This window comes from Rattus norvegicus, chromosome 1 (assembly GCF_036323735.1).
Source record: "Rattus norvegicus strain BN/NHsdMcwi chromosome 1, GRCr8, whole genome shotgun sequence".
NCBI lineage: Eukaryota > Metazoa > Chordata > Mammalia > Rodentia > Muridae > Rattus > Rattus norvegicus.
In genome coordinates this window covers 48,077,001-48,100,872 of record NC_086019.1, presented here as the reverse complement: position 1 = coordinate 48,100,872, position 23,872 = coordinate 48,077,001, and the positions used below count along the sequence as shown (strand labels likewise).

Below are 23,872 nucleotides of genomic sequence, written 5' to 3'. Positions count from 1 at the left end.
CTCAAACAAATGAACGCAAACACTCAGTGACGTTAGATTAAAAATAAAAACATCTTTTAAAAAAGGTGTTAGCCAAAGATTGGACCTAAAGCACTCCATGTCTGGAGTATGGGACTAGAGGGAAACATTGTTGGAATGCATGAGCCCTGGGTTCAGCTCTCAGAGGGAAGGTGGGGGAGGGGTGGACTGAGAAAATACAAGATGGAGGATGTGGATGAATGGAGACCACCTAACTGAGCAAAGCAAAACAGCTCAGTCATGTCTCCTGTTTGTCACTGAAGTCTTCCAGGTATCCTGCACCAAAATTCCTCTAGCTCATGTAAAGATCACATGACCAAAGCCTAATGTTTTCTACTGATCCTAAAATCAGTTTAATTTTTAGCTTCAATTAAAACCATGTTCTCTTCAAAATATGATATATAAAAGCATTGATGCATTTATATATAACTATAACACATGGACACATGCACATCAGTGAATCCAAAGGATATGTGCGTCAAATGCTATTTCTCTGAATTCAAGGGAACGATTCCTTTCCAGATTTACAGATGCCTGAGAGGCAAGGCAGGCAGGCCGTGCTGGCCCACAGAACTGATCCCTGATGAGCTTTAATATTTAGTGGCATTCTCACACAGACATCTGTCATCAGCAAGTGGCAGCTGACTACTGGACAAGCTGAGGTGACAGCTGTCCCTAGACCTGTGGAGAAGGTGAGGCCTGAGGCTGACAGCAGGCCTGGACCCACTACTGTGTCAAGGATTCCTGCAGGCAGCAGCACTGAGAGCTGGTGTCCCTTCCATTCATCCTGAATCAGCAGTGCCTGAGTGAGAAGGGGAAGGGTATGGACATCTAAAGTCATTCTCTAACATAAGGACAACTCAGGAGCTGGGCACTAAAGTAATCCAGTTTTTTGTTTGGTTGGTTTATTTGAGACAGGGTTTCTCTGTGTAGTCCTGGCTGTCCTAGAACTCATTCTGTTACCAGGCTGGCCTTGAACTCACAGAGATCCGCCTGCCTTTGCCTCCACCGCCTGGCAGCAATCCAGGTTTTTAATAATCAACTCAGTTTTTACAAACTCACAAAGCTGTAGCCCTTCCTTCTCTGTGTACCCAACAGGGAAAGGTAGTGCATGCTAACATTTACACAGCATCCAAAGATGTCTGCTCCACAATTTGCTATGGAAAAGAATTCTTTTCTTTATATATAAAGCTTAACACTGTGTCTGGCAAAAGCTAATTATTCAGTTAGTGGCTTTTTTTTTTAAATTTAAAACACATTGAAGAATTAGAATCAAAACGTAAATTCATCTACTAGGACATTATCTTATAGCCAGGATGTTGATATACGGTCACCACCCCTTGTGTGCCAGGCCTTTTCTGACCGTTTTATTTCTTCAATGAATTCGGCCTTCACGCTGACCCATGACAGGTGCGGCTGTTTCTCAGTATCTGTGGAATACTGGTCCTAGCGCCAGTGATGCAAGGGTACTCAAACCTCTTCTATGAGGTACTGTAACACTTGCTGAGAACCTGTATTTAAACCGTGTAGATTGCTCAAAATGCCTAATGCAACGTCAACACTATGCAAACAAATCCATCACACCGTGTAAGGAGTGGCGGCAAGAGAAAGTGTCCACGATCCTCCTGCTCCATGCACGGCACCGAAGGGTACAGAGCTCAGCAGGGCTGCACTGAGGAGACGGCAAGGTCCTCCCAGATGAGGCTGAAGCCTTCCTTCACCTACACTCCTGACTTTGGAGCACATGACGCTGACCCCTGCCCTGAAATTGAAGCTGGTTTTGGATGGCACTTATATAGTCACAGGGTTAGGAGCCACAGCTGTTATCAGATCCTCAAACAAGTTTACTGGGAAAAACAATCAACATAGTATCAATAGGGGAATTCATCAAAACAACACATAATTTCACTGAGATTTATAAAAGCAGATTGATTATGAATAACTGAATTTAACATTATAATCTTTATAAAATGACTGAAATAAGAATAAAATTACTAAAGACTTTTGGGACCCTGTGAGCGCCTGATTTAAATGCACAGTAATAGCCCCAGCCCCTGACTAACTGCAGTCTAACAGTTCTCTACACTGACCACCTGTTACTGTGCACAGGCTTTAATTAGAGGAGTCATATGAGGCACACAGGAGCCTGACAGCAACCTACTCTAAGAAAATGTATGAAACCCACGGGCTACAGAAACAGAACCTGTGTTTGCCAAGGGGAGAGAACCACAGGCTTGCCAACTAATCTAAGACAGCACAGTGCCACCTGTAAGAGTTGTCAGACTCCTCAGAAATGCTGACAGAGTAAAAGCTACAAGAACCGAAAAGGTGACAAGGGAAGACTCAGCTGGTGACGCATTTGCCTTGCACGAGGCCCTGAATTCAGTTCCTAGTACCACGTCAGAGCTGGCTGTAATGCATTCCTATAATCCCAGCCATGGGAGGTGGCTCCCAGCGTATCCCTGGCAGGCAGCACAGCCTAACCTGTGAGTCCCAGGTCCCAGTAAGAGAACCAGGACAAAAATGATGAAGCTTGCGAGAAAGGATGCGGAGGTTGTCCTCGAACAGCCAGTCCAGCCTACTTAGCAAGTTCAAGCCTGTGAAAGAGACTTGGATGAAGTAGACCGTGTTCCTAGGGAGGACAGTGAAGAACTGAAGGAAGTGAGACAGAGGACCAAGGAGAAGCAGCAAGGGAAAAAGTCAACGGAAGCCAACGAGTACTGCTAGTACTGCTGGGCTCATCACGCCAAGATCTCTCCAGATTAAGACACAAATCAGATCCTGTTGAGTGTTTTACCGAGAGTGTGATAATAATTGATCACTTTAAAGGAGTGTTGGAACGAAGCACGTGACAGCTGGCCTGGCCACTCCTACCTTGCTGTGGTTTTGTTTTAAGGGCATTATGAGACAGAAGGCCTGGTGATGCGCACTTTTAATCTCAGCATCCAAGAGGCAGAGGCAGGTGCGTATCTCTTGACTTAGAGACCACTCTACACAGTGACCTCTAAAGCAGCCAGGCCAACAGTGAGACCTTGTCTAAAGGAAAAAAGAAGTATGTAAGATGGGCTTTAAAAAACACACCCTGAAGAGACCTTGGATCCAGGTACCCTCATCTTTACTGCTCCGAGGAAGCTAGGCTGTACACATCACTTCTAAGAACTACCAGAAAATCTAGCTAAAGACTGTTCTACTGTGTGTGTGTCTGTGTCTGTGTATGTCTGTGTGTGTGTGTGTCTGTGTGTGTGTGTCTGTGTGTGTGTGTGTATTCATATTCTGTCTAAGTGTTCCTATGATTAAAAGAACTAAATTTCTACTTGGGTAAAGGAGAAACATCCAGCAATGTGAGATTTACCGTGAATTAGTGTTAGAATTAAACACGAGAATCACTGTTGTGAATCAAGAATCAATATCTGACATATTTGGCAACTAGTAAGGTAGTCCAGAGTCCTGGGTCCCTGCTACGTCAGAACTGCTGGCCTTCCAGTCTTGTGGGCAGGGAATTTAATAAATTACTTCAAAAGCTAGGGTGGTCTACAGTGGTTCCCAAGTAGAGTCCTCACTAGGGAATTTCACAATTAGGCTGTGCCCCAAATTATTAAAGTCAGAATCTCCAAGAGTAGGAGCCCAACAATCTACGCTCTAATACCAGATCTGGAAGCAAATGGAGAGGCTGCCACTGAGGGCCTCTAGGCTTGACCATCTGTCCGTCTCTGGAGCACAGTAAAAATAGCAATGGAGAGTCAGGGAACTCATTCGATTAAAACACAGCTGCAATCAATCCCAACTTCAGGCATTGCTTCAGTGAGCATCCCAGAGTTACAGTAACGGATTACTGTACTGTAACTGTATTACATGACTGGAAGGCACCAGTTGGCTGTGTACAAGAGTGGCTCTCAAACTTGGATGTACATCCTGATTTCTAGTAGAGTTAAATACTGATACCAATGGGGCTGGGGATTTAGCTCAGTGGTAGAGCGCTTACCTAGGAAGCGCAAGGTCCCCAGCTCCGAAAAAAAGAACCAAAAAAAAAAAAAAAAAAAAAAATACTGATACCAAAGTCCTTCACAGACAACAGCTGAGATGGAGTACTTGCTAAGTAAATGCCTTGCACAATTCTGAGGTGAACAGCTCCTCCCATACTCCCTGCATTTTATGAATCCTTACGGTTACGTGTCAAACAGCCTCTCTGCTCCAACTGCTTTCAACAAATTAACCCAAAGAATGAACACAGTCCTCACTTCATACTCCAAGTTTTGGGAGACATCAGTCTGCAAATGAGCTAGTTCTTTCTGTTAGCCCCTTTACTGGGGGGGGTGGGGGGGTGGTGACCATAGCCTAAACTAGGAAATCCCAGCAACAGCTCTGTTGTGAGCATTTATGAATTCACTTCCATTGAAATACCACAGAGAGAGAGAGAGAGAGAGAGAGAGAGAGAGAGAGAGAGAGAGATACTGTACATAAGAACAGTCTTTAATCAAAATGACTGATAAGAACTTTAATTTTCTGAGTGCTGTGTTTTGCCTACACACATGTTTGTTTGTTTTGCCAGGTAGCCATGGAGGCCAGCAGAGGGCAAGGGTCCCCTGGGGTTGGAGTTACAGCCAAGATGCAGACGCTGGGATCCTGACCTGGGTCTGCTCAATCCGCCACAGATTTGTCCCTAAATTGAGTTTCCTTTTCAAACTTTAACCTACTAAAATGAGCACTTTAAATTCAAATGAAAACTGCTAAAATGAGAGAAAGAAAAAATGGGGGAACTCCCAATTTTCTCGCTTCAGAATATAAATATCAAGAGAAGAGAAGGTTAGAAACTACAATGAGCTTGCTGGCTCCGAGCCTCTCCAGGCTCCATACAGCCATGATCTGGACATCTACTCTCTCCACTTTTCTGAACAGACCCAACACTCTACATGGCAGAAGCTCGTGGAAAGCCTGGGAGACACTCTAGCCAAGACCACACTCAGTGCTGTGGCCTACCAGCATCTAGAAAGGAACCCACCCTCTACCACCTTTCAGAAGGAAATTAAGTGTTCAAGTAGATACTACTATGTCATCCCTCAATCTCTGATTGGATTTCCCTTTTTATCCTCATTCTAAAAAGATAAAATCTCTTGAAAATGTTAAACATGGAAATACAGTATTATCAAATTATAACCCAGTACACTTGGAGTTACAATTACACTCCAAATGCAAAGAGGGTAGCTACAAACTTTCCCATTAAAGGACACAGTGCTGATGGAAAACCACTGACTTATATTCTAAATAACTATTTTATGCCCGCACATTAGTGCTGCCATCAGCCTTGGTCAGACAAGCTTTTCTTTGCCTGCCTCGGGCAGCAGTAACTAGAGAAGCAGAACTGGTCAAACCAAGGAAGGCAAGTGACAGTTGAAAGCCATGAAGGGTACATCTAAATCACCAAGAATGGCTGTGTGTCACCCTCACCAAGGCTCAGGGAGCACAAGAGCAGAAAAGGCAGAAAGAATGTACAGCCCAGAGGAAAAGGACAGTGGCGTCTAACCCCTGCTTCTGTGCATGATGTGCTCCATCACACAGTCATGGCAGCTGTGACTGCCTGAACAAGGTCTGCCCAAGATTTGCTGATGCTCAGCCCTACCCTTTCTGCGTGCCGCCTGTGCTACCTGGGAGCAGGAGAGACACTTTCATTAGTGAACTAGTTACTGTAAACAGATCCCAACATGGCCCTACAAGCAACCTTGTATAGACTGGCTGGGTCAACAAATTTATGGGCTGTGTGCTGTCTCTACGTGTGTATGAGTGAGTGAATATGTGTATAGTTGTATGTGTTTGAGTATGTTTGTGAATATGTGTGAGTGTGTGAATATGTGTATGAGTAAGTATGTATGATGAGAGAGAGAGACAGACAGACAGACAGACAGACAGACACAGGGGGAGAGGGAGGGAGGGGGAGAAAGAAGGGAGAGGGGGAGAGGGGAGGAGTAGAGGGAGAGGGAAAAGGAAACCAAGAAGATTAGCTGGAAAGGAGGAGGAAATCAGAAGACAGGCAAAAGAGGGCGGGGGTGGGGGTTGACCAAAACACATTATGAAAATGTCATTAAGATCAATTATGTACAATTAACATATACTAATAAATAGAAAAATTAGAACAAAATGTAACTGGTGCCTCCTAGTCACAGAGTTGGGGATCCTCAGGTAGAAGATTGTTGTGTGTAGAGAATCTCTTATGTACCGTGTGGAAGCATCACCTGTCAGTAAACACCTCATAATCCAATACCTGAGGCAGGAAATAGGGGCCGATGTTCCAATAGGGAGACAGGACCTCTGGGGTAGAGTCAAAGGCAGGAAGAGATCCTATATGTGCTCTAAAGGAAAATGGTAGCATGAAACTGAGGAGAGGTGTCCAGCCACACATAGAATAGAACAAACAGGTTAAATAACTTACAAGCTAGTCAGGGAGACCAAGCTTGTGGCCCAGGCATTTATTCATAAAAAGTTTCAGAGTGGCTATTTCAGAACTGAGGTGCCGGTGGAAAAGCCCAAGGTTACAAATAGCACCCAACATGGGGCATAGTCCAAACTTAGAAATCCAAGCTTAAAGCAAAAGATTCCAGTATTCCAGACAAAATCCCAGGTAGAAGGCAATTTCCCAGCCAATCAGCAGCAGGGAACCACAGAGGCTGTGCAGCAGGGCTGGGAACCAGCTGGACCAGCTGCCGGATACTCGAATGGGGCCTGTGAACGGATGGCTCAGTAGTAGGTGCTCATGGTGGGCAGGGACCAATGTTCCTGGGCAAGCTGATGGCAGCTGGCAGATATCACTGAGAAGCTAGGAAACTGCTCACAACATGGCAGGACTGTCCCTTCCTGTCCTCCAGTGATGGTAGGAGGCTTGGCCCTTTAAGACTTGGCCTGCATAGCAGAGAATGGCTTCAGGCAACAGAAGCCAGGCCCAGACTGAACAGGCACAGTGTGCTTGAAAGTCTGCTTAGGGACTGAAGAAAGAAGAGAAACTGGGTGTAAACAATCATAGAAAACACAAACAATTTGAAAATAATAAAGTGAAGTCTGCAAAGGAAGGGAAAAGATTAAAAAGAAAATATTTCCTATGTTAAAAAAGAAGAATATAAGGAGAGAGGACATCTGGACTTGATACAGTTTTATTTTGCCCGTCAGCATAGAAATGATGTGCTCAGCCGTGGCTGTAGTTTTACATATCTTGTATGAGAAAGACCAGAATGGAGACACCTGAGCCTAGGACAGGACCGAGAGATGGAGCTCTGGCTCACAGGCCACAGAACAGAGGTTAGATGATTCTTCTCATCAGAAGAATCCAATCTGGAATCTACAACAGCAGAAAAGGTGGTTCCAGATGCGAAAAACCCACAATAGCTTAAAGAATCAGAACGGCAAGATGTAATATGTGAACTAAGAACCTGGACTCTGCTAAACGACGCTAACTTAGGGCAATGCCACACAATAGACTGTGTTTCGTTTTATGGCCTTCAGAGACACAGGAGTTAATACATCATACCAAGTGATTCTCAGCTTGCAAATGTACTAGAGATGGTGTCTGTCTGAGAGATGCCTTTGCAGATTGAAGCTGATGATGCCTTCACGTGTGTGCATTAGAATGCACCAATATTTTAGACATTATTCATAGAACATGTTACAGGTATTTCTCAACTATCCCACAGGTCAAACAGTTGTAAAGGACCCAACAGCACTTTAAAGGAAATACTCCTAGAACAGAAGAGAGAGATGGGATCTCCCAGAGATAGACTACACAGTCCTTCGTTAACTTTAAACTTTTTGAAGGCTAATGAGTGCAAACAACAGCTGCCGGGAGACTGAATTATGGAAAAACCTGCTGCACTCAATCAGCCTGATTATACTAAGGATGTCCCAACTTCAGAATGAACAGAGTGTGTCACACTGGGGAAGAGGTTTTGTATTTGTTTCCACAGTAAAAGAAAGGAATCAAGAACAACGAAAACAGGTACCTTGCATTGTTGACCCCTCTGCATGGGAACAGATCCAAGGCTGGCTGAGACATTAAAATGTCTATGTATAGCCAATGCACTATGTTGGCACCCTCAGGACTTAGGCCATCCTTTCCACTGGCATAGGTGAGCATAGGTAGCAATTTATTACATTTGGTTATACAGTCCAAACTTATAGACAGATAGATGCCTTACCTGCTTGAACAGAGAGCAGAAAATCATCTTTAATTGATCTGTGTACACGGCACATGTTATTGTAGAAATAAGCATGTTACTTTGTAAACATTTATATGTTTATAGACACCAAGTGAATTTAAAGAAGCACAAACAAGATCACCCTCAGGGATGCTGAGAGGGATGCAGAGATGCTGAGACACTGAGATGTTTATTCCAGCATCCTGCTCAACCCTACCTGAGACTGCTCCAATGCTGTTTCCTCAACAATCTACACCCAGGACAATTTCTAAATTTCTACATTATCCAGCATCACACGCTGTTCCAGTCAGGACTTTATTTAAGCCCTAAGTTTTCTCAGCATTCAAAGACTCAACAGCAAATGTTACAGCTAGCTTTAAGACTGAGCAATATTCCAATTTCCTTAGGACCTCCGAACTCAATCCCAACAGCATGACGTAATTTTAAGAGAGCAACGCCCATATTCCAAAGAGGTGGGATGATGACTATTTGTCATAGTTTGGTGTGGGGGGGGGGGCTGGGGCGGGTGTTACAAGTTGTAATGGTCTTGGGCAGGGATGACACAAAATAAGGAAGTTAGGTTCAGGGATTTTTCTCTTTCTTTCTTCTATCCTTCTTTCTCTCCTATCTAGAGTTAGGGAGAAAAGGAGAAAGAAGAGATGAAGAGAAAACGGGGACATAGGAAAGAGAGGATAAAAGTGTAGATTACTGAACCTACTTTTAGAACAAAGAACATAAACAAGCCAACTATGTTTACACTTGGTATGGACTGCCTATATTGATACAGTCATGTTATATGTTGTTAGAATATACTATGTATGTTTCAACTCTTGTTTAAGGTAGTGTACCTATGTAATTCTTTAAAATGCAATGTTAAGTTCCAGTCCTTTTGAAAGCTGCCATTACACATGGTATAGGATAATTTTAAAATGCAAGTTAGTAGTTAATCAATCACACTTATGGTCATGATAGGTACTAGTTTAGTCAACTTCAGAGACAAGCTCCGCAGGTTGAACTGATAGCAAACAGCTAGAATCAAGCAATTCAGATATCTAGAGACAGACAGATGACCTTCAAAAGCCTCAGAGACCTACAGAAGATGGCGTTTAAAGATGATTTATTAATGAAAGGCCTGTTCTGACAATGAGACAAGTCTGCTCCTGGCAACACCTCCATTTTACTGCAAAGAAGATGAGCAGTGAAGAATGTCCTGTGGAGTATGCGTCAAAAGTGGCAAGATGGCACTGGGCAAGAACTGTCTTCACTTCAACTGCTGACAAAATGTTGCCCATACTGGACAAACAAGACACTGGGAAGTTGACTCCTGAGCCTTGCAGGGGAAAGGTAGACAAGTCCTTCCATTTGCCTGTTTCACAGAAAAGTCCTTCGGATACTCTGGGTGAGAAGGCCAAAGATGGATGCTCCAATGTTGGAGAGGAAGCTTGGGCGTCTGTGCAGCCAGCCGAACAGAGGATAGCACCTTCTCCACGCCTGTCTTGCTACACCCGTGTCTCACAGCTGCCTCCTGCCCCAGCCTAGAGCCCCTGGTGCCAAGGACTCGCTTACCCATTGTCTAGGAATTGCCCTCACTTCCCCTTAACATAATTAGGTTTTCTCCTCACTGCCACAAAGTCTCCAGCCATGGCTCAAACAGGAATGGAAAAGTAGAGTCAAAGCTCACCTATGCAGACGTTCGTTCCAAAGTTTATAGATGCTTTTGTGGCTTTCTGAAGCTGAGCACTTACTGGCAGTGAGCTCAAATGTAAACATAAGGAGCACTGCCTCCTTAAGTCAATCTCCTCTAAAGCTGGAGGAGGAGGGTCCTGTACCGTTCTCCTGTGACAAACGGAAGCAATGGCATGGAGTGAAACAGAGACACAGCACTGGCACCACAGGATGCAGCCCAGGCTGAGGTGACTTCTGGGAGCCTCAGGGACGGGAGTCGCATGCTGCCACAGGCCTTACTTCAGAAGTGTAATTCACTGTATGCTGCATGGAAGAACATATGTTTTTCAAAGTTAAACTGTAAGACTGCCCCAGCTCTGACTGTGATAGCTATTTTACACGATTCTATTTTCTTCGGAAAAGGGAGCAGCCATTTGCCACATAGTTGTAAGTCATGGCATCTCTATTTGAGAACTGCTTATAAAGAACAGGTATAGAGAAAGAGGCATTTTTATTTCTAATTTTGCTTTGCTTTAAGAAAGTACAATTAAAACACCTGTACACACACCCCAAACTTACCTAAACAAGGCTCAGACCCTCATTTGTCTCAATGACCAAATGACTGACGCACTGTCAGGACGGTGCACTGGTGCAGGGGTGGGGTTCAGTGACTCAGAGTGCTTGCTGCGTGTCTGGAGGACCTGAGTTCAGTTCCCAGAACCCATATCAGGTCAGTTACAATGGCCTGAAAACTTTAGCTCCAGGTTCTGACAAGCTCTGCTGGCCCTCCATGGGTATTCATGAATAAAAAATAAAAATAAATACTTTTAAATTTTTAATAGTCTTTTACTTCTTTTTAGTCTCAGAGGGAGTAGGGAGCAAGAAAAGCCACATTGGTTAGTGAAGCCCTAGAGTTCTGAACTACAGTCGTCATGCAGAGTAAAACGCCCTCTACTTCCACTAAGAGGAAACTGCATCTCCTCAAGCCTCAGAACCTTCTGAGAGACCCTTCAACCAACCCCATCTCCCTATTCCCTCACAAGCTGGAGAAATCCCATCTGCTGCTCTACTGTCACCTCCTGAGGACTGGGGCTCAGGCAAGGCAAGCAAGGCCCACTTAGCACTGCGGAACCTTGAGACACTCCCTCACATGCTTTGCTCTTACTGTGGGTCATACCTGCTGCAGTGACCTGAAGTTAACACACACAAAACAATGACAAATGGATAGCTTATGAACATTCAAAGTACCTGATATCTTCCTCAAGTATCTGGGGCACATTAAAAACCATAAATTACACCCACAAGCCAAAGTCTGAATGTGCCCATTGCTTTCTGCTGCACACTACTAATGATGCATCCTAAAGGGCCCTGAGTCAGCTGTGTCGGTGGATTACTGGTGCAACCCCTGATAAGGGGGAGGCTTTCTGCAGCTATGACAATGGAGTTGTTATAAGCACGGAGAGAGGGTGAGGTCATGCAAGGCTGCTGACTAGCCAGGGCTCAAAGGTGGGGCTGCATCAGAAGCAAAGGGACAGACAGAAGGCCTGCCCCCGCTGACATGGAGGACTGTGTTCTCCACCGTAAAACCCTGTCTTTCCTGTCATCTCAAGAATCCTTCATTGTATTTCATTCTGCAGATACAGAGAAGAAAGGAGAGAGTTTGCTGAGGAGTCTGGGACGCAGGAAACACCCTGCACTGCACACCAATGACCCCAAACTGCTGCTAATAGGTATAGAGAGGCACTTCTCTTCCAGCTCCGGGAAGGCCACTGGGTGCACCACCACCACCACCACCACCACCACCACCACCACCACCACCACCACCACCACCACCACCACCACCACAACAACAACATCAACAACAACAACAAAACTACAAACTTATAGCTTTCGAAAGGTTTTCCCTAATACACAACGGGAAACTAAGTGCAAACCACCTTTGAATGGACATACTTCAAATTCTTTGTTTGGTAAGGTCTTACAAATAAGTGATTGGTTTTAAATGAAGGAAACAACAGACTGCTTGGAAGACAGTCCCCCACTGTCGTATGCTAGCTACCCACCTTGTCTACAGGAGAAGAAAAGAGTACCCACTGTCCTAAGAAGAGCAGTGGGGATGTGCGGTTCACAGAGCCTCGAGGCTGAGAGCACAAAGAAACCTGCAAGGGTGCAAGAGCCTCTTCTGTGTGCTCCTGAACAACGAGGCAGGTCCTTCAGGTTTACAGGCCTGTGGAGTCATGGACACTGTTGAGGCTCAGGACATTAGAGTCACTGGAAAGTACGTGCTAAACGATACATATAACTGCGCTAGGGGTCTAACTTGTTCAAGCATATCAAGAGGAATCTAGGACAAAAAATACAAGTCTCTAAAAGAATGCAGCTCTGTACCCAGCCATTCCATTTGGGTAAGATAAACTCTGTTAGCCCCCAGGCAAGCTTGAATGCACACAGATACATGCCCATCCCCCTCCCCACACAAAACCAGCTGGAACTGCCTCCAACAAGTAACTGTGGGCCATATTGAAAACCTTAATGCCCCACAGCAAATGTTTTAGTTTTCAACACTAAAAATAATCAGTTTGCCATGCACCAGAAAGTAAAAAGAAACTTTCAATAACTAACTAGTAGCGATATTCAAAATGTTTACTGTCTATCTGTTTTGTGACAGACACTGACCTCAGAACTAAAGATAAAATAGCCACAAAACAAAGTCCTTCCTCTCACAAAGCCAATTTCCTACCGGGGAGGTGCATGCAAGACCAAACCCTAATACACAAGTCTGTACAAGCATGCAGCGTCCAGCTGAGAGGACGCCAAAGCACAAAGGCAGAGGTGTGTGGAAGACGGCACTGAGGGCTACAGGCAGGTTGGACGGCTGACTCCTCTGGTCTCTGAACTTCACATGATTGTCGGAGTTGGCACACACAAGACAAATAAGTGTAATTTTGTTGTTGCTGCTGCTGCTGAAGTTTCTGGTCAAACTTCCAGGAAGAACAGAGTACTTCTTTGGGGGAAGGGGTTACAGAAGGCTAAAGTCTGCAGAGCATGGTTTTATGGGAGCTTCAGAACCTTAGAGGCATCTTCTTTGTAATCAGGGCAGGAGCTAGACAGGCAGGGAGGAGAGAGTCCCAGCTATAGGTACATCTGACAATCACTACACATTCAATGCCATGACACCGGAGACACACAGTGAAGAAGAGTGGGGATTGAAAGAGAAGGCTCCGAAGCCAGACCACAGGCTCACACAAGGCAGGGAGACAAAGAGAAACTGAGTGGAGAGTGAGTGGTGACCAGCAAGGTCCCAGGAGAGCCAGGAGGCCAGGGATGAAAGCAAGAAGCCACTGGTCAGGATGCTTGCCGGGTCAAATGCTTCTGACAGGCAGAATCAGAAGGAATGACACCTGTAGGGAAGGGCGGGGCCTCCTCTCTGAGCATCTGATCCACTGGCAAGGACTCCAGGAGGAAGCACACAAAGCAGAGAGCAAAGTCCTGGCTGCCTTTGCCAGGACCAAGGCTGGGATGGAGGCACCAGGAAAGGACATTGGAGAAATGCATACAGGGGACTCACTGTGCCACAAGGTGACTGTGGTTAACAATAGACTTCGAAGGAAGGCTGCTAAAAGTGGATCAGAAGTATTCCAACCACAAAAATCATGTGAGCAATACACACCATAATTAGCTGGATTCAGTCACCCCTAATGTCTACATACAGCAGAGCATCCTGGTATACGGGATGATACATACAATTTTACCTGCCAATTTAAACAGAAGAGGCACAAAAGCACACGGAGAGAGCTATTCAGCAAGTACTGAGATAAATGTCTTATCTAGTGGGCTGAAGTCAAGTGGTAATGGGCCATAAAGGAGGAGAGGAAAGGCAGCGGGCAAGAGTGCCAGCGTGTTCCGATGCTCGAAGAAGTAACAGAAAGGAAATGCAGTGCTTCAGGAAGGGAGGAGAAAGGCAGGTATGTGAGTGCCACGGGGAAGGGCAAGACCTCCTGCGAGCCACACAGAGGGCTGCAGCATCTCGCTCCTCCATGAACCAGGCAGCAGCATGACCACAGAGATGAGGGGGATGACAGGGTAAAAGCTGGGAGGCAACTGCTTATAGGAGTGGGTTCTTAAGAGGGCAGCACATCTGAGAGGATTTCCAGGGATTATAGAGATGTCCTGAGTCCAGCTAGCTAAGGTGGGAGGAAATGCAGAGGGCCGGACAGACAGACAGACAGACAGACAGACAGACAGACAGACAGAGCGAGCATGCCCAATCGGCTACACTGCTGGACCTGAGACACAGGGTTTTGAAGTGTTACATGTTAATTCAGAAAACACAATCAGACAGAAGGGACTTCAAAAGTTCTAGTATGTTCAGATCAACTTGTCTTTGCACTTGGGACAATCTGTTTACATATGCTATGGTCACTCTCCTTGTTTTGAGAACATTTTCCTGCCATGGCTTGCTTCCCTGAGGACTGCTTGTACTGCCAGCTTCCATGGAGTCAGGCTGCTCAGTTCTGAGCTAGCCCTGACACTCTGAGCTCACCCCGTGGACTCCTTGCTGGTAGCATACCATTTTCATTCTCTTGTAGATTTGACTGGGGAAATATGAGCATGTGTGGAAATGCCTGCTGTCCTTTGCTATGCACGGACTATTCCAATCTTTAACTTTTGTATAGTGTAGAGCTGACTATCTATGAACTTTATCTCCTCCGACTTAAGAAAATGTATAACTTGTATGCATGGCAAGATGCCAGGTGAGTAACTGCTTGCCACAAAGGTAAAGACAATCAATGAGGGCTGGCGAGACTGTCCTCAGGAACCACCAAGCCTGATGGTCTCCAAAGGCTTACTACTCTCGTACACACCAAATGCAGAGACAGAACTACAAATGCACACATGTGATGAGAGTCTGTGAGTCCTGTGCAGGAAGACCTGGGATAGCCCACTGATATACATCATTGTCCCACATCCTGAGCTACCTCAAAAAGTCATTCCTGTGTACCTAAAACATACCACCAAGCCCAAAGGCCTGGGCTTGCTGCTAATCCCAGCTACTTGGGATGCTGAAGCAGCACAACTGAAAGTTCAAGGTTTACATAAGCTCCAAAGTAAGTTCAAGGCCACGCTCGGCAACTTAAATGATTCAATTAGCTTGCCTGGCATGTGTGGGCCTGACTCAGTCTTGCCTATATACCATACACACACACATGCTATAAAAGCTGACTGAGCCTAGAAACCAGAGGAACAAAGTGTTCTGTGGCTTGTTTTAGAATGCCCTGAATGCCCAGGAAGGAGACCACATAGTAACTATTGACTGTGTGCCGTCTTGTTGAGAACTGTACGGAAAGTGTCTCGCCCATTGTAGCAGAAAATACCACATGATGATCTTGCTGGAAATACAAGGCATGCTAACAACACAAGGCTCCTGCCAGCTCTCCTCTTGTGCTGTAAAGGCACAGAGACCACGAGTGAACTTCAAGCATCTGCAGGAGGTTTCTAATGGCTGCATCTGAACGCTCGCCTATGGCACTACAGCACTGACTACAGCTTCTTCACTTCTGCTGTAGACTAGGCATTTTGTTCTGGTTCATTTAAAATTCTGAAAGTAGCTTATTTATCTATAAACAGTCTTTAAAATGAAAAGGGGGATTAGAAAAGTTCCATTTTATAAAATGAGAAAGTTAAGCCAGGCATAGTAGAACATGTCTGTAATCCAGAACACTCAGGAGGATGAGGCAGGAGTAACCTCAGTTTGAAGCCAGCCTGGACTAGTTTTTAATTAAAAAATAAAAAAAAGAAGTGTGAGCCTCCCAAATTACTTGATATCAGCATTGTATTTATAAAGTTTTAAGCAATATAGTAACAAACAACTAGAGAGGTTTGATTCTCTGCTGACGGAAGGACCTGAGCCGCAGAGAAGCATCTCTGTCACACTTGGCCTCAGTACGAGTGCCTCTTGAGGGAACAGGAAGCCAGCCCCAGCTGGCGCAGTCCGCTTCGACTAGAGTTCAGCTGGTTAATGTGCAAGGGCCATGTGAGGGGTGGGAGGGAAGCCTGAGCTCGTAGGTGGGAGGACAGCATGGAGAACAAAGCTGGAGACCATGAAGGACCACTGACTAAAATGGTACAAACCCACAACAGAGAAGGAAGAGGCAGGTCAGGAAGCAGAGACAGGAATAAAGGGCGCAACTCCTTTAAGAATCAGCAGCCACTGGCTGACCACCACCGGGGTGTCTGGTCAAAATTAACACTTGCCCCTGTGGTGTGCAAAACCACAGAAGGAGAATTTTATTTAAAGTGGTCCTAGAGGGCATACTACATGAACCCTCTAATCAATCTTGGCTTAGCTGTTGTGGGACAACCAAACATTATGTCAATGTGATGTTATAAGCTCCCAGGATGCACAGTCCACTGGCCAGTAATGATGGATACCACATTAGCCTTCACAAGGTGTGGGTTATACTCACGGATGTAGTAGGTGAGAAAGATGGAGGGGCACAGGGAAGGCTGGTCTGCCTCTCACGTCTCCAAGCCTGGGCCAGTAGTGACTACAAAGACAAGAGCTAGAGCCACCACAGGCATCCACTCAAAAGGAATTCGGGACAGTCTCTGGATGAGAGCAGGACAGGAACAATTGGGGCTGTGACTTACGGCAACCATAAGTACAGGCTACTCTTCAAGTTGGTGTGCCCTGCTGACAGTGTGCAGGAAACAAAAGATCATACTCAGCTATATCAGACAAACAGCTGGAAAGCCGTTCTATGGGACAGTGACCCAGCTTTCCCACAAGTCAATGCACAGTCAGCAGAGAAGAAGGGATGCATCAGTGGACGAGCCTTGTCTAGATTCTACCTGAAGCGAACAGACACTACACATGCAAGGCTCTACTAGCAGATAGCAAGCTGAAGAATTTAGTACTTGGAGAAGATGACATGTGTGTCTGAAATACTCTAAGGAAGCATGAGACCAAGGTGGAGAACAATGGGCACTGAATTAACTCTGAAGGTATTTGGTGATGTCATTTGGTGGTGGCATCTGTGTGCAGACTGTGCAGTCTTGTTCATGTGCACATCAGAACATCTGTAAGAGAGGAACTTCCCAGGAGAAAGGATGAAACACGGCTCTGATGGCTGGCACCCCGAAGAGATCAGTGCTTAGAGATGATGAGCCAGTAAGAGAGCTTCTAAATACTCCTTCTGAGGAAACCAGCTCAGAACCCTGACTAGCCTCCATAAAAACACTTTCAGAAAACAAAGACTTAAAGGAATCCTCAGACAATCCTCAGAAATAAAAGACAAAGACAATGGCATCAAAGCTGGAAAAATGGTCCAGTGTAGTGCTTAGAAGAAATATTGTAATCTGAGATTAAAGGGTCCAAAGACGCTAAACATACACCTGAGAAAAGAAAAGACATCAGAAGAATGGAAACTAAGACCCTAGAGGGAGCAAAACATAATACGTATGTGTGTATGATGTGTGCATACATACATAAGTATGCACATACATATACACACACATACATATTAATGGAAAAGACAAAGGCCAAGGATGTCTGGAAAAGCTTTTACCAAAAATGATTTTTCTTAACTAGATGAGCTGGAAGAGAAGATAAATGATTGAAGAACTGGGAAGGGATGAAGTTAGGAGGAGATGAGGGACATGATCAATGGCACTTACACGCATGATGGAAACATCAGAGCCCATTAATATGGACAATTCATTAGTGTTAATAAAAGAGTAAAAGAAAGTGTCAGTTCCCATGCCTCAGCTCTGGATCGTACAAAGATTATGCTAATAAGGACTATGAACTTATTTTAATAAAGTTAAAAGTGAAATAACCAGATTCATAAATATAAGAATACTTACATGGCAACCAATTTTAGAAAAACTTTATAACTCTTACAATCACATACAAAAAACTAGAATCATGAGTTAAAATCTCCAGGTGAAACAAAGGGTGAAAATTAAGCACGCCATCATTTGCTATGGCTTTCTGGGCACTCCTGCAAAGCATTCGAAGGACAGACCATTCATTTCAAACACCACAAATTCCTCCAGTGAAACAGAGAAGAGACAAGTCTGCAATTTACTTACAAAGTGCCACAGACACCAGCTATTCTAAAGGATAATTACAGCTCAATCTCATTCACAAACACTTGTGTAAGGAACCCAAACAGATGTCAGAAAACAGAGTCAACTGTGTGTATATGAGCATGTGCGCGCGCGCGCGCGCGCGCACACACACACACACACACACACACACACACACACACACAATGTATCTTGAGGCTAGTTCACGATTTCCATAAGTGAGGTTCACACAGCACAGAAAGAAGTTGTACATGAGAAAAATAAATGCTCTTCTCTACAAACAACGAAGAAAAAAAGGGAAAATTCAGTTTCCATCATGGATAAGATACCTTAGCAAGTTAGAAAAGTGGGACCATCCTTAGCCCAGCAATGGGCAGCTACCAAAAGAAAGAAAAACACATGTGAAGATTACACGTAACAATGAAAGGCCAAAGGCTTTCACATAATTAAGACTAAGAGGACTGGCCTGTCAGTTTCTTCCAACGACACAATGGGAGAGGCTAGAAAACACAATGTAAGAATACAACTTACAACAATGACAAAAGAGGAAAGGCACAGGGATATCCCTAGTGGGGCAGTGCTTCTGAAGAATGTAAAGGGACCATTAAGCTGCCGAAGAAATGGAGTGAGTAGGTAGGTGGTGTAGTGCAGGTGTGATGTGCAGGTGTGATGTGCAGGTGTGATGGAGAACGGCTGGGATGGCAGGGCAGTTCTTTCAGCATACAATGCTGCAAAGGCACAATGATCATTTGGCCTCATCACTTATGTCAACTGCCTGCCACTTTATTCCCACTGCCAGCTATGAAACTAGCAGTCACCCAGTTTTCCCCAGGGCCTTGAGGACTGACTCTCATTCCCTAACCCCTCTTGTACATGATATCCAGCACTATTAGTAACCTCCTTCCCTCCCAAGAAGCTCCCTGGGTTCCTTAGGCCAGCATCCTCCCTGGCCTGTAGCACAAGAAGCTAGTAAAAAATACTCAGTATCACATGCTTCTGGCCTTTCAGGGCTGGGCTTAACTGCACGCACTGTTCTGAATGCTTTTCCACTTTCTTAAGAACTATCTATTCCGAAGAAAAATACATAAAGCAAGAAAAGACACGATTGCAATAACAACAAAAACAGACAAATTAGGGAGAAAAAAAAAAAAACAGTAAGTAATGAAAACCATTAGGCTAGGCATGGTAAGACACACCAGCAAAGGTAGAAGAGGACATTCTGGCCAGGCTGCGCTAGATAGCAAAACGTAAGAAAGAAAACTCCAGAAAGAACACTAAGGATATGCAACTAGCACATACCAAGCAGGAGCAAAAACAAAAGAAACAAACAAACAAACAAAAATACGATATAAAAAACCAAACAGAAAAGAACAAAAGCCCAGAGGAAATTCGAACAGCTCTCACAAGGGAACTGAGCAAATGGCAGAAGGCCCCTCTCCATTAGAGGGATCAAATTTTAACTGGTGACTTGAAACAAGCAAATGGCCATCCATGGTGTGGGCAGGCCTCATCCGATTCCTGAGGCTAGATTCAGATAGACACAGGTTGAGTGACACCATTCCAACCACACCCACACCAGGGCCTTCTGGGTCTTTCATCCACAAACAAACTTGGGACCTGGCACTCTCCACGCTTTCATCCTGGTTATCTTAAACACTTGCTTGTTTATTTTATGTGTACCATAGCGTTCATGTATGGAGGTGAAGGAAAACTTCTGGAAGTAACTTCTCTCCTTCTACCACATGGGTCCTGAGAGACTAAGCACAAGTCATAAGGCGCACCTCTGCCCACCACTCATCTCCTTAGCCCCAGCACCCTCTGTTTCTACAATAACAAACAAGAACAAACCAAGGAGCACATGGAGGGGGCATTTCTGATTCCTGGGGAGCCCACCAAAATGCACAGAATTTTCATAAATCAAGTTTAAAACCAAAATGAAAGAAATCAAGATTAAAAGACAGAAACAGCTCAGGAAAAATGCTAAGAAAAATGCTTTCAAATTCAGACCCAAACTATGCCTAGCACTGATGACAGTAGGGAAAAGTGCTCAGGCATGGTAGACACAAAGGGAGACACCCTCCACAGCTCTGACAGAGCTGCCTGTAAGAATTCCCTCCAGATACTCTTGTCTATGTAGGAAACAAAGCATACAGGAGTTATAAGGGCAACACTGTTGGAAACACCTAGAAACGATCTAAACGTCATTAAAAAGAACTGACTAAATACATTATGATATGGCCATAAAACCCAAAAAAGCTATAAAGGAAGGAAAGGAACACTAGAAAATCTATGTGAGTGAATGAGTGTGTGAAAGAGTAAAGGGATAAACACAGCTTACAGTACATCTTCAACTGTACAAAAGAGGGCAGGAGTTACAGAATTACACATGTAATCTCCGTGTGCGTGTGCGTGTGTGTGTGTGTGTGTGTGTGTGTGTGTGTGTGTGTGTGTACACATATGTATCTATAATAGTGAGGTTATTTGGCAAAGTGTGATACGGCGTGGCTAGGGGTAACTAAGATGGCAAGAAACTTTTCTGTTTTTTTTTTTTAAGAGAGTCATTGTATTAAATATCAAATTGAACTTTGAAAAATTCAGATATTTTACACTCAAGAGTTAGAACATAGCTGAGCAGTGGTGGCACACTCCTTTAATCCCAGCATTTGGGAGGCAGAGGCAGAGGCAGAGGCAGAGGCAGAGGCAGGTGGATCTCTGAGTTCGAAGTCAGCCTGGTCTACAAAGCATGTCCAGGATAGCCAGGGTTACACAGAGAAACCCTGTCTCAAAAAACAAACAAAACAAAGAGAAAGGAGGAAGAGGAGGAAGAGGAGAGGAGGAGAGGAGGAGAGGAGGAGGATGGGGAGGAGGATGGGGAGGAGGATGGGGAGGAGGAGGAGAGGAGGAGAGGAGGAGGATGGGGAGGAGGAGGAGAGGAGGAGGGGGAGGAAGAAAACAAAAGAAAACAAAAGAAAAGGTAAGAAAAAAAGTCCTGACATGTTTGGTTTTACTCAGAATCTTTTTTAAATGACCATTTTTATAATGAGCCATTGTGGTTAAAAATACACTGTTTTTTTTCATATACTTCATTGCATTCACGTCAATAAACAGTGGTAGCAGCAAAAGGAAACCCTAGACTAAGTAGTTAAGATAGTACTCATTAAAGCAGGCCCTGCCTGTGGCATGCTGTCCATGTTTAAATGTGAGGGGTAGTAACTGACTAACTGCCATCTTCTGGAAGCCATCAGTGAAACAGTTCATGAAGGAAGTAAATCTGGAGAGTGGTCCTGAGGAAATGACAGGTGTACAAGTGAGGTTCACTGAGGCACATGAGTGTAAGGTGAGTCAGGCTGTCTGCAGAGTATCTGCATGAAGTGACCGAGCGCCCTGCATCCACGAGGAGTTCAGTAAGGCTCTGAAAGCCCTGGAAAAGCCTTATCTCTCAAGGCACAGATGGCAGTCACTCTCACCAAAGGGAACTGATATAAGTGCTTTAACATGTTTGCACACTGGTGAGGGCTAGATAACTGAAGGACTGCACACCCCACTTCCACAAACCCTAGGTTGGCTGCTCACATTCTTAAAACACGCAAATGTCTTCACTCTCTGTGGTTTTGATATGCTTTCTCCTAAAGTCATAAACTCCCTTACAAGTCTATAATCAAAGTCATGTGGCATTTGGCAAATCCTAAAGTACACTTTAAAATGCACCCCGGTAAAATGAAGTTCCATGGGGCTGGAGAGACGGCTCAGCAGCTGGGAGCACTTGCTGCTCTTTCAGGACGTGAGCTAGATTCCAGTTCCCATATTAAGGTGGCTCATGACTGCACCTCAAGGCAGAATCCGACTCCTCTATGGGCATGAGCACTCCAGTATACATAGCTGTACACACACAGAACACACAATTACAGGTAGTACAAAAGTTCTATTATGTATAAACTATACACACGTACATAGTCAACTGACTATTCCTGCCATAAAGAAGCCCTTAAAAAGTGAGCAGGCCTGTGTGCTCATGTCCTCCTTCCACACCCAGCACAACAGAGACAGTGCAAAGGGCAGTGTGGGCTGAGGGAGGCCCGCTGCCTCACAGGAGAAGCGGACCGCTGACCGCTCTGTCTGGGCTCACTGCAAGGCTCTCGGCTCCTCCCACTTGCCTGCTCCACTCAAGAGTAATAGTCTAAAGATGAACCGGAATCATTTCACCAAATACTTACGTACTCCACACTATCTTTTCAATTATGTAAATACAATAGACAGTCCAATAACAAATACTTACTCATTTCTATTACACCTATGTATCTGTGTGTGCGTATGCACGTGGAGGTCAGAGGACAAACTGGAGAGTCTAGTTTCTTTCTATCATGTGAGTCCTGGGGATTGGAGTCTGGGGCATTAGGCTCAGGCAGGAGCCTTTACCCCCTCAGCCATCTTACCTGTCTTCAAAACAAGTGTTTAATTGGTCTAATGTCAACCAGAAACTAGCTGTGTGTGGTTGCAGCACACAGTCCCTGCACCCAGGTGACCAGTGGCAGGGGAAGGGTCAAAGGTCGAGGCCACCCTGGTTCATGCAAGTGAAACCCCCCACCTCAAAATACCAGAGGGAAAGGAGAGCCGGGGAGGAAAGCCCCAGAGACTGTTGAACAGCACAGCAGTCGCACTGCTTGTACCCCGTGCTCTAGAAGCAAGTGGCTGCTTCTAAGCGAGTCTCAGCAGAATGACCATGTTCCCACGCTGCGGCACTTAACATCCGACCTAAAAAGGTCAAGATAAAGGGCCAGCCGGCATGGTCACATGACCTGCAACCCCTCCTGACCAGGCCTACTAAGTGGAAGGGCACCTTTGGGAAGATTTTAGGACACAAATGTGAAAGGAGCTGACACCTCCTACTGCCACCAGTCAGCAATGCAAGCAGCTACTGAAAGCTATTCTTCCCGGTCTTTAATCTCTTGCATATGGTGAGGAGATGAGGGACTGTGGAAGGATAGAGGGAAGTGCTGGGCCTTGTGGAAAGATCTCTTGAGTTAGAGGACAGCCTGGTCTACATAGTTCCAGGACAGCCAAGGTACACAGAGAAACTCTGTCTTGAAAAGAAGCGCCTCAACCCCCATAACTCTAAGGGCAGGAGGATTTCGGAGTGTAATCAGTCTCTGGACACAGACCTGCAGGAGAAAACATGACAGGGGCAGTGGCTCTGCTTACCTGCTGTGGCTGGTACCTCTGCTGGGACTGTGGCTGTAGGTACTGTGCCTGGGGCGGGAGGTGCGAGGGCTGTGGCTGCTGGTTGTAATATGGCTGCTGGCCTTGCTGGCAGTAACCACTCACACCTTGCTGTCCATACTGCGGTGGCATCTGTCAGAAAGTCAAACAGAACAAATGAGGAACTGAAGAGGTGTGGGTGAATGAACTAAACTATGGCTTGGACTCCCTCGTGTGAAAAGGAATCTCAAGTCAGTGCTGTCTTCGTTAGATAAACTGACTTTCTGCTTCTGTTCACATGCTATCCCTGAAGTTGATGATGTGGGATTGCCTTTGACATGCTACTGTATCAGCTATCAAGTATTGATAAGTCATGGAAGTCTAGTGGCAGGGGCTTCCTTCCTGGACACTGACATTTAAAATGTTCCTGCTACAAGAGTCAAGCATGTATTACATTAATTCCAATTCCATCTCCACACAACGGGCAAACTCCATTGAGTTCACACAGTCCAGGTTAACTCATTCACACACTGTAGGAGGCTGTGGTTGGATACAAGGTATGGTGTGTGCGCTTCTGGGTCAGATCACCCCAGCCCTGTCTGTAACAGATGTGGGAGGTGGATGACGCCAGCATTTGCTAAGAGAAAGTGTGTTCCATTACCACCAAACAAAACTCCCTGATCTTAGATGTGCTTGAAGGTCCAAGTGCAGGAAGCTGGGCCTAC

At 45.1% G+C, this 23,872-nt stretch overlaps 1 protein-coding gene across 5 annotated transcripts in view; it reads right to left on the bottom strand.

The window, feature by feature from the left end:
* Arid1b (AT-rich interaction domain 1B) overlaps window positions 1-23,872 on the bottom strand; it is a 355,595-nt gene that overhangs the window by 227,921 nt on the left and 103,802 nt on the right. For all 5 annotated transcript variants that reach the window (XM_039099697.2, XM_039099688.2, XM_039099696.2 and 2 more), the window contains exon 3: window positions 23,151-23,300. In XM_039099697.2, the coding sequence (XP_038955625.1) occupies window positions 23,151-23,300 (150 nt within the window). The remainder of the gene's footprint in view (window positions 1-23,150; window positions 23,301-23,872) is intronic.